Here is an 11,682-nt window from a genome sequence, read left to right as displayed (position 1 = left end):
CTCTCTCTCTCTCTCTCTCTCTCTCTCTCTCTCTCTCTCTCTCTCTCACTCTCTTTTTCTTTCTGTCTCTTTCCCTGTCTGTGTGTGTGTATGTGTATGTGTGTGTATATGTATACTTTAAAAATATTATTGGTTCCATGGCATTCCCCCCTTGGAGAGCAAGGGAAAGGGATCCTGGAGAAAACTGATTATATTAAAAACAAAAAACAGGAGTCACTAATAAAACTTAGTTTTAAAAAATATATAAATGTAAGTTAAGGGAAAGAACCAAACCTCTCCCTAAGTGTTATAAATGTTCCTAACTAAAGGCTTAGAGAAATTGTGATCATATTCATAACTTTTTGTCAAAAATATATAGTTTGAACTAATTTTTATAACAATGTTACATGCTACTCTTTTCATTGTAAAGAAAATGCTTTGTAAACTGTACAACACCATATAAATGTGAGCTGCTGTTATTACAACCTAACTTTTTGATATGAAACTTCATTGATATATGCAAAAATATTAAGTTCTGCATAGGGAAAACAAAATATCCTAATTTTTTTTCAGGTCCAGTTCATCTCATCTATTCATGCAGATTTGCTAGGATTTCTTCCAAATTAACAAAGGCACTTTAAAACCTCCCAGGCAAACCACAAAGGGTAAGTAAGTACCAGGCTTCTTCGGTTGTCTTTTATTTACTGTTATTTTCTCTCCCCTCCTCATACTCTAATGACCAGTGACAGGTTTCTTCCCTATGGAATGAGAAGAAAATGTAACAAACTTCATTTTTGCATAAAGTTCATGCTGTACTTACTATTTATAAAAGCAGTCAAATTAAGTCCCTTTAAGTTAAATGCTGGGCCTGGAGTCAGAGAGATTCATCTTCAGTTCAAATCTGACTGCAGATGCTTCCTAACTGTGTGACTCTGGGCAAGTCACTTGACCCTCTTTGCCTCAGTTTCCTCATCTATAAAATGAGCTGGAGAAGGGAAATGGCAAACTACTCCAGTAAGTTTCCTAAGAAAGCCTCAGATGGGATCACAAAGAACTGAAAATTAACTTAGTTACCATACAGAGAGCAGTGGCTGAATTCATACTACCATTTGTCCAGATTGATCTTGAAATAGGGTGTCGTCCTCAGTGAACCGATCTCTGTAACCTCAGGTTACAGATCTCAGGTCACCGATATCTGTAACCCATACTCTGGAGCAGTTGCTTAATGCTCTGCTCACCCTGGGAAGCTTGTTATACTGGAAGAGATATTGGATTTGGAGTGTGAAGGACCTGAGTTTGAATTCTGACTTTTCTACTTAATTCATAGCACAGGGCAAATTACATAAACTCTGTGGTCCTTGTTCATCACCTGAAAAACGAAGGGGATGAACTAGCTGGTCAGTAAGGTCCCTTATAGCAGTAAATCCTAAGCCATTCTCTAGGCCTCAGTTTTCTCATCATATAAAATGGCATGATCTCTAAAAGCTCTAAATCGTACTCCTACCTATATGTCCATGGCATTCACTAAAATTAAAATATTAGATTTATTAAATTATGAAATTACTGGGGCAGCTAGGTGGCACAGTGAGTAAAGCGCTGGCTCCAGAGTCAAGAGGTCCTGGGTTCAGTTCCGGCCTCAGACACTTAACACCCACCCACACACAAAAAAAAAAAACTAGCCATGTAACCTTGGGCGAGTTACTTAACCCCAATTGCTCTCGAAAATGAAAAAAAAAATTCTGGCAAAAAATATGAAATTACTAAATTTACCAAAATACTAAAATTAAAATAAAATACACAAGATATATCACTTTGAAAATTTTTATTAGATAGCTTTTTGATTCACAATATTTGGTCAAGAGATTGGGGTGCTTGTAACCTTGGGCAAGTTACTTAACCCCAATTGCCCTCCAAAAGGCAAAAAAAAAAAAAAAGAGATGGGGTGGCTGGACCTGCTTTATTATCCTCTCAGGCGAGTCAGTGAATCTCTCAATGCCCCCAGTTATTTCCTGACTATAAATTACACATGAGTTGCTGATCCTCATACTATGTGTTAGGCACTAAACTAATCAATTTACAATATTAATTCATTTGATCTTCACAACAACCCTGAGAAGTAGGTACTATGAAGTATTTCCATCTCACGGTTGAAGAAACCAAAGCAGACAGAAGTTAAGTGTTAATAATTAAAAGTGATATTAATTATTGATATTGATATTATGATATTAAGTGATAATAATTAAAATGTTCATTTAGCACATACTATATGTTAAGTTCTTTATAAATGTTACCTTATTTGGTCCTTGCAATAACTTGGTAAGGTAGGTGCTATTATTATCCCCATTTTACAATTGAGGAAACTGAGTCGAATAGAGGTTAAGTAGCTTACCCAGAATACATAGCTAGCAAATGTCTGAGGTCAGATTTGAACTCTGGTCTTTCTGACTCTAGGCCCAGTGCTCTAACCTCTTTGCCACCCAATTGGCCTCATAGATGGATGTAAAATTTTTAAACATTGCTTTCAATTCAAATAAAGATGTTTTATCCATTTTTATTATCACTGTTCTTTGTCTTATCACTTTCAGTATTCTCTTACTAAGAACGCAATTATAGACTGTACTCAGGGTTTATAATAAGCCAGATTTGACAGGAGGTTGGGTAGGAGTTGAAATTACAGCCTGTGGCCAGATCAATACAACTTATGTTTTCTCTCCTCCCCCCTCAATCAGAAACCTCACTTGGCCCTCCCTAAGTGGATTATACCACCTACTAATTTGTGGTCTCATAAATATGTGGAAGCAGCATTAAGAATAGGTTGTAGGGGTGATGTCATTTGGAAGCATTTTCAGAGAGCTAGAATACAATTACCCCCCTGGGCTTGGAATGTGCCTAGAGAGCTCAAAGGTGGTTAACATTTCCCTCTTGGATAAATGCTCTGGCATCTTGACTCATGGAAGATCTTGTGGTTATGGCACTGTTGGGTTTTTTTAATCCCTAGCACCTGGAAAAAGAGCCCTTCCAGACAGGCCAACCACAGAAGAGTAAGCAGTGAGGGAATAAAGTTAAGAGAACTTTGAATATTTTGACTGATCATAAAATCTGATAGCTATAGATCTCAAAGCCATAAGAAATCTCAAATCACCCAACTTCCTACCTTCAGTCAGATGAATAATCTGGTTTCATGAATGAGTGACTGAGCAAGGTCTTTGCGGGGGGGAGGGGTTGACTCGTCTAAAATTAAGCTGCTAGTCAGGGGGAGAGTGGGTTTTACCCCTAATTGCACTCCTTCCTAACTTTAAATGGTGCTAGGATATTGTGTAATGCTGAGGACAATGCCATGTTTTGAACCATAGCAAATTAGCCCAAATTGATTTATTCACCCTCTTCATTCCTGATGGTTCAGGTAATGAAGAAAAGTTTGCTTTGTTTAAACTAATTTTAATGTGTTTTCATTAAAGTATAGAGGTTTCCATGTGAGTATTTTATGAAGTGTCATGGAAAATAGGCATAGGGTAGAGGAGGTCTGACTTGTGCCACTTGCTTACTTTAATTCAGATTTTTTCTTCTATGAAAATGAGGGGATGGGAGTAGATCAGTGTTTTGGTCTCAGGACCGCTTTAAACTGATAAAAATTATTGAGGACTCCAAAGAGTTTCTACTTATATGGGTTATGGCTATCAGTAGTTATTAGAAATTAAAACATCATAAAACATTACTATGAAAATAGTTTTGATCCCACAGACCCCCTGAAAGCATCTTGGGGAACCCAGGGTGTCCCTCAACCACACTTTGGGAATTGCTGGAGGACATAATGGTGGAGTCATTCCTAGTTCTAAATATAGTAACCCTGTATTTTGGCATGATCAGTACCTGGGAAAAGTGACCATTCTTTTTTTTTTCCTTTTTGGAGGGGGGAAGGCAGGGTAATTGGAGTTAAGTGACTTGCCCAAGTTCACACGGCTAGTAAGTGTTAAGTGTCTGAGGCTAGATTTGAACTCAGGTCCTCCTTCCTGGCTCAAGGGCCAGTGCTTTATTCAGTGCCACTTAGCCACCCCAAAAATGGCCATTCTTAAGGTATAGAGAAAAGGCCCTGTGTCTGGGAGACCTGGGTTCAAAAGTCATACTTTACATGTTCTCCTTACTAGCTGTGGGATTGTGAGCAGGTCACTTACTTTCTCTGTGCCTTGCCTTAAGTAAAATTAAAGAGATTGGAATCAAGAGTCTCCAAGGTTGCTTACAGCACTAAGTCTAAGTTCCTGTGAAATTATATAGCAAGAAATGTTAAAATACATGTGATGCTAAATATTCAGCCTATGTGCATTCACAATTATTTGGTAATCTAGGGGCTACATATTCTGAATAAGATGTGCACCCATCTTTTTAAGATATTTGACTCCTCTGTTAGTGATAGACATTAATTTAGTCTATCCCTGTTTCTCAGATATTTTGAATCCTGCAAATTCTCTGTATAGTAGAGTTTGTACAGAAGGTATAAGTGAAGTTCTCTATGCAGACTTCTCTTTGAAAATAAGGGTGAATTCAAATCTAGCCTCAGACACTTGACACTTACTAGCCATGTGACCTTGAGCAAGTCACAACCCCAATTGCCTTGCCTTCCCCCCTCCAAAAAGAAAAAAGAAAATAGGGGTGAGTTCTTGGGAATTAAGGTTTCTCAGAGTGGTTTGGGAGGTCCCTGAAATCCATAAAGGAAACTAGAAGCTCCATCATATAGCTTTATTCTTTATTCTCTAAGGAAAAAGCCAAGCAATGTAAGCCAGTGGAATTTGAAAGGAGTTGTGAACTCCTCATGGCTGGAAGCTTTCTTGTGACTTTATTGGAGGCCTGATGATAGTAATGCTGTCCTTTATTTACAGAGAAGATGCCACTCACTGCCCTCCTCCTGACTCCCATCAGTGGAGCATATCCCAAGTGTTTTGTTTTGTTTTTAATCATGGTGATGGATTTGACCTCTCCACATTCCTGTCCAGTGCCCCTTGAAACTGGTGGCATGTTTGTGAGAATCCTGGAACATCCATGGCCTTGGACCAGAACTCACTTGGGAATTGAGCCCATAATTGAGGCCTCATGAGCACCTTCTTCTAACCAATTGAGTGTAATCAGTCACAGGCTCTAGAATCATTTGGGAGAGAACTTAAGAGATCATCTCCTTCAACTTTCTCTGTTTTACATAAAAGGTAACGGAGGCCGAGAGGGGTGAAGTGCTTGGCCAATATATCACATAAGGAATAAAAGTGAAAGAGTTGGAATTTTTTTGCCACACTTTCTCCCTACCGTCATGTGACTATGTAACTACTTTTTGCCAGGGGGCATTCATGATGCCTTAGAAAGAACTCTGGCCTAGCAATCAAAGGGCTTGCTTTAAAGCCCCGGTTCTGAAATTTAGTAATTCTAGGGACAGATCATTTTACCTCTCTTAGCTTTGGGTTCCCCTTTGTCATCCACATTTTACAGATAACTTGCATCATCAATGTAAATTATTACTGCTATTCTCTCTCTTGCCTTTTTTTTGCAGAACTAGCTCGACAAATATTGCTTGGTACTGGAAGGGAAAACAAGCCAACAGAGCCATACTGTACTCTACCCAGAATCAAAGTACTTTTTCCCTCCACCCTCAACATCACGTACTTGATGGGGGGAAAAAGTATATGTACTGGTTGGCCATTTCTGACATGCTTTTCTCTTTTTCTGCCAATTATTATCCAAGGTCAACCAATCATATGCTTATTGAGTGCTGCAGACTATGTACCCAGTGTTAATGTAATTTATCATGACAAAGTGCTGTGATCTGCTCAGCGATTAGATTCCCAGGAAGTGGAGCAGAGAAAAAGGCCTTTGATTTTGTTCTACTTGGAAATTGCAATTTCATTGGGATAAATATCCGAGTTGTATAGAGTCCTGTTTCTTTGTTGATTCGTTTTCTACCACAGATCATTTATTTAATTTAGGAAGGAGAGTGGTTTGAAAACTACAGGGACATGATTTTCTTTTCATCATTAATGTAGTGATAGAGACTGAAGGGATTGTTTGTTGCAAAAATATAGTTCATTTATATGAATGGATATTGTTAATTTCTCCTCAAACTTCCCTTGGAATGTTTTGAATCATCCATGAAGTTATTGGTAGTCAATCTTCAGCTTATCTGTTCTTTTTTCTAATGAATTTAGGAGGAGTCTACTTTTGATTGGCTCCCAGTTTGTAAAGTCTCTTGTTAACCGTGCTTTGTATTTTCCCTCTTCTCACTAATACCAGGGGCAATTTCACTGGGAAACTCCAGTGGAGCAGCTCTCCTGATTTCATTAGGGCACCCTTGCCACTTCCCCTATATTTCTAGTTATGTGATCATCCACTTATAGGTATAAATTGAGTATTTGAAGCTCTGATGATAATTTTTCACTCACCATCATAAAAAACAGTTCAGCAATGCATTGTTGCATGTTTTCATTACTTAGTGGTGGTAAAAACAAAAAAGTAAAAATTCAATTCTTAGGATCACTTGAAGTCACAATAATTTTAGCTCTCCCTCTCCTTAGGTGTGAGGAAGATGCTGTGAGATCATACCTGGCCAAAAGCTCTGGTTGTCATAATAATCAGATCTATGATGTCTAAGCATATGGATGTTGGTTTATATTGCATACATACTTGTGTGTGATACTTTCAGAAAAAGCCCTAGGTTAGGAGTCAGAGGACCTGAGTTCAAGTCCCAGCTCTGGTCCTTACCACCCATGTGACCTTAACAAAGTTACCTCTCTGGCCTCAGTTTCTCCACTTGCAGAATGAGAGATTTGGGCCACTGAGAACCCTAAATAGAGAAAATATAAATCTAAGAAATTTACACTGTATTTGTATTGTCACCAAATTTCTATTCTGGGATTCATGCTAATGATTTCTAATAGGTTCACCCTTTCTATTCTGCCGTCATATTATTTCCTGAAGTTTTGTTCTCTTGTATTTTCTGTCCCTAGTATTTTTTTGACCCAAAGTCATTGCTCAGCCTCCCTGTCTGTCATGGGTTGTCGGGATGTCCACGCAGCAACAGTGCTCTCTTTCCTGTGCGGCATTGCCTCTGTGGCAGGGCTCTTTGCTGGGACTATGCTTCCGAACTGGAGGAAACTGAGGTTAATCACATTCAACAAAAATGAGAAGAACTTGACGGTTTACACGGGGCTCTGGGTGAAGTGTGCCCGCTACGACCAGAGCAGTGACTGCCTGATGTATGATACAAAGTGGTATTCCTCCGTTGACCAGCTGGATCTGCGGGTTCTGCAGTTTGCCCTCCCCTTCAGCATCGTCATCGCCATGTCCGCACTCTTACTTTGTCTGATTGGGATGTGCAACACGGCCTTCAAGTCAACCGTGCCCAACATCAAACTGGCCAAGTGTCTGGTCAATAGCGCTGGCTGCCACCTGGTGGCAGGGCTCCTGTTTTTCTTTGCAGGTGTGGTGAGTCTCACCCCATCCATCTGGGTCTTCTTCTACAACAGTCACCTGAACAGGAAGTTCGAACCTGTCTTTTCGTTTGACTATGCAGTGTATGTCACCATTGCTAGCTCAGGGGGCCTATTTATGACCTCGCTCTTGCTGTTTCTTTGGTACTGTGTATGCAAAACTCTGCCTTCTCCTTTCTGGCAGCCCCTGTACTCCCACACTCCCAGCATGCATAGCTATTCTCAACCCTATTCAGCCAGATCTCGCCTCTCTGCCATTGAAATTGACATCCCAGTGGTTACACATACCACTTAATGGGAAAAGAGTTTGTTTTTAAGGAAAACTTTTAAACCATTTACAAAGCAATGCCTGCAACCTGCACACAGTTTGTCTTGTCTCTGACTAGACAAGGTTGCCATGTTTTTACAGTCTGATCCAATGGAGTAACTTAACTATTGCTAACTAATTTTCATAAAATGTACATTTTATTTTTTAACCGAAGTCTTTCCTTTTGACTTGCTGCATTCCTTTGATAGACACCCTGGGAAGTTTTCCCACTTCCAGTTCCATGTTGATAATGGAACCTACATGGGTGTAGATGCATGTATACACATATGCATACTCACATATTCATGTATGTGTATATATGTAAACATAGCACTGATTCCATGGTATATTAATGATCCTGTTAAGTTGCCCTTTTTTCCAATTAGACTTTATACAAAACACATGTGTGCACATATGTGTACACAAACAAAAGCCATTTTTTTAATAGTGTGCTTTTTTTTTCAGCCACGGTGATCTGTTCCAGAATTATCTGATCTCCCTACTTGAAAATATGGAAGTTTTTATTACTTCTCTTCATGCTATAGTAGTTGTGTTCTCCTAGGATTAGATGTTTTCAAGATGATTTTACAGTTCAAGAATTCTTTTTATCTATGTTCCGTCTCATTTCCATGGTTTGTTTAAAGCTAAAGCTCATTTTAAGAATGATATCAGGTAGAATAGTCCTAAAATTTTTTTTTAAAGAATTGTTACCCATTTTGGGTTCCTGATTTTATTGAAAATTGCTTTACTTGAGTTAAATATGTACAACACAGAACATGATGATCCTACATGCCCCCATTGGTAGCAAGGTTTTTTCTCCCCTGTGACCATCTACACAACAGTACTGCTAATTGTGTAGTATGTCTCCAGTGTGCACATATACATTTATCAGGATGGCAGGCCTGAGTAAGTTTTTCTTTTAACAATAATGGTTGCTGGAGGCAGGAATCACTTTTCTTTACTGAGCTTGTTGTCAATAATAAAATATGGTCCTTGTGGTCAAGCTCTTTGAATGAGAAAATGGTGAAGGGCTTAAAGTTTTGGCAGCATTCTGTCATGTTTTTACTTGTCCTGGATTGAGACTTACCTTTGACACTGAGCAATTAAGGAATCAGTGGTTATTAGTCATCTGTGCACTGCCCAGTACTGAGTGAAGCACCATGGGGGTTACCAGGGAAGATATCACTTCACTAGCTATGAAAAGGAGTTAGATTAGGTCATCTCTAACAGGATTTCTTAGTCTGGGGTCCATATATCCCCTCAAGGAATCCTTGCAGAGATTTCAGGGGGTCTGTGAACTTAGATGAGAAAAAAAAATTCCATCTTTATTTTTCACTACCTTCCACTGAAATTTAGCATTTCCTTCAATTGTTTAAAAATGTAATTCTGAGAAGGGATCCATAAGTTTCACCAGACTACCAAAGGGGGTCCAGGACACAAGAATGGTCTATAAGGTCTCTTCTGTCTCTTTAACTTCTGTGATACCACCTCTGCCCTCAAAAAAGTGTTAGCTGAGTTGAGTCAGGACTAGCACAAAGAATTGAAAAATAGCATGACTTCATTGATCACAGTGGCCAATAAGTAAGTGGTCTTACTTAGCAAATAATGGTGATACAATCACATTTGAAGAGCACCTTAAGGCACTTTCCCCAACATCTAATTTGATGGAAAGTGGTGGAGCAAGAGACTTGGGGTGTGGTATAAAGAGTATTCAAAGGATATGGAGTCAGAGAACCTGGGTTCAAATCCTGATTTTGCTCCTTTTATTCGGGCATGTACCACACCTCTCTGGACCTCTTTCCTAATCTGTAAAATGAGGGGGTTGGACCTAGCAATCTCTAAGTCCCTCCCAAGTTCTAATCATGTGCTGAGGGACATTGTACTAGATGCCCTAGTCCAACCTGTTTTAGATAGGCTTAAAATTCTAGTCCCTATCAGTACCATGGAGACTAGATATTGACGTCCTACTAAGTGAAGGCTATCAGGCCAGATGTATGGAGAATGGGGTAAAGTTAGTAGAGAAGTCAAAATCTGGCCTTGGAAAAAATGGTGAGTCACTTAGGAAAGTTAAAAGTTTAAAATCCAAGTGACTCTTTTAATAGATTTTTCTTACGAAAGTAAACCAGCCATGCTCTCAAAGTAGAACATTTCAGGGATGTTGGCTCTTTAGGAGGCTTGCATTGAGGCTATGGAATCAATTGTATAGTTGGATGATTTGTCACACCGACAAATTGTTAATAAGAAGTTTGTGGTACTTCCAGAGACTGAATTTACAGAAAACTAGGTACATTGTACACAAATAATTATATCTTTGTGAAAATTTGGGTATAATTTTGGCAGGGTTTGTTTTTTTTAAGAGCCCAGCTATATTTTGTATAAATATATATAGTATATAGTAGAGAAATGCAAACATGTAGCTTCTTGAAGTACTGTCATTTACAAAAAAAAGCATGTTAAACTGTTCTCAGGTGATGGTGTCCGAATATCAGCTCCACCCTTCTCTGTTCTCAGGTGATGGTGTCCGAATATCAGCTCCACCCTTCTCTGCTGTATTCGAATATGGCCGACTCTTAACCATCCATACCATTGACATCACTGCAGTCAGGAAAAGCAATGATAAATGAAATTTTGAGCTAATTCTAAACTCTCATATTGAAAACATTCTTTGTGGCCAACCAAGTTAGGTTTTTGGAAAAAAAATAGGAAAGAGCAGGTAGCCTTGAGGAAGCTGAGGGACCCGAATAAATTGGTATTTAAGGCAACAGTAGGGCCTTGTTGGGCATAGATTTAAATTGTTTAATGTTTCAGTCTGTGGCACCTTAAATATATGCTAAAAGTCTCTTCTGATCTCTGCATTTCCTGCTGCTGCCTTTTATCGCTGTTTACTTGGGAGCCACAAAGCAGAGGCAGCAGCTGTTTCTATTGTTGCCTCTTTTTTTTTTTCCTGATTATTTCAAATTTGCTAGTGAATGTTTCCCAAGATGTGATCATTAACGTCTCTTCTTCCTTGGAGCCATCTTGAAAAAGTAAGCCTTTTGGCAGTTTCTTTCTTTCCTTAGCCACATCTTCTTTTTGAGAATTCTCATCAGATTATCATTGTTTGGAAGAGGGAAGAGACTATCTCCTTCTGTGCTAAAGGCCTATTGATGTGCTACTATATTCTACTGGGCTGTCTTTCACAAAAGGCAGCTTAGAAAACTACCTTAACTATTTCCCAGTGTGCCATATTTGGTTTGTTTCACTATGGAAATTTTCCTTGCTGATATTTGTAAATGTAAGATAAAAGTACAGTACATTTTCTGTAAACTGTGAGGTGACTTCTAGATACACCTAATTCTGAGCCCTATTTCTGTATGTTTATTAAAAGATGTATTTTTACAAACTTTCGCACTGATTCTAGTTCTTCTTTAATGTTTAAATACAAGTGTTTGGGAACACTTGAATAAATATGGTCTCCCCAATATGCTTGGCTTAATGCTGAACAGATAACAAGTCAACAAGAGTGTGTTCATCAGTATCAATGGTTCTCAATCTACTGATGGCAACCATATTGTAAATGGTAGGAAAGTTTTCATAATCCAGTGATCTGGGAGGCTAGGTTGCTAGGAGACTTTTACTGTGAAGGATCTGCACCTAAGGATGTAAGCCAAAGTGGTCTGTCTACCTTTTAATCCACATCTGCCAAGAGCTTTGTCCCATTGACGTCAAACAGTGTCTCTAATGGACATATTAGCATCAAATTGGCCCATCATCTGCAGCTCTGTAGCATGTTTCTCCCTTTTGAAATAGCCTTCCTCTGTGATTAATATCTAGGATGTATTTGTATTCTCAATATTTAGCGTAATGCCTGCCTGACACCTATAAGTGTTTAATAAATGTTCATTCATTCATAGTGAGTTAGGAAAAATTCTCTAGGTTCTCCTTTAACCT

At 38.8% G+C, this 11,682-nt stretch overlaps 1 protein-coding gene across 1 annotated transcript in view; it reads left to right on the top strand.

The window, feature by feature from the left end:
* The window catches only part of CLDN12 (claudin 12), a 17,659-nt gene extending 6,522 nt beyond the window's left edge, over positions 1–11,137 (top strand). The window contains exons 2-3 of the mRNA XM_069086185.1: positions 553–644; positions 6,963–11,137. Of these exons, the coding sequence (XP_068942286.1) occupies positions 7,006–7,740 (735 nt within the window). The 5' untranslated portion in view covers positions 553–644; positions 6,963–7,005 and the 3' untranslated portion in view covers positions 7,741–11,137. The remainder of the gene's footprint in view (positions 1–552; positions 645–6,962) is intronic.
* Positions 11,138–11,682: the final 545 nt, after the last annotated feature.

The sequence above is a fragment of the Petaurus breviceps genome, unplaced genomic scaffold (assembly GCF_028583685.1).
Source record: "Petaurus breviceps papuanus isolate PSGF00001 unplaced genomic scaffold, PetGlider_PUasm1.0 178, whole genome shotgun sequence".
NCBI lineage: Eukaryota > Metazoa > Chordata > Mammalia > Diprotodontia > Petauridae > Petaurus > Petaurus breviceps.
This window is presented reverse-complemented; position numbering and strand designations above follow the sequence as displayed.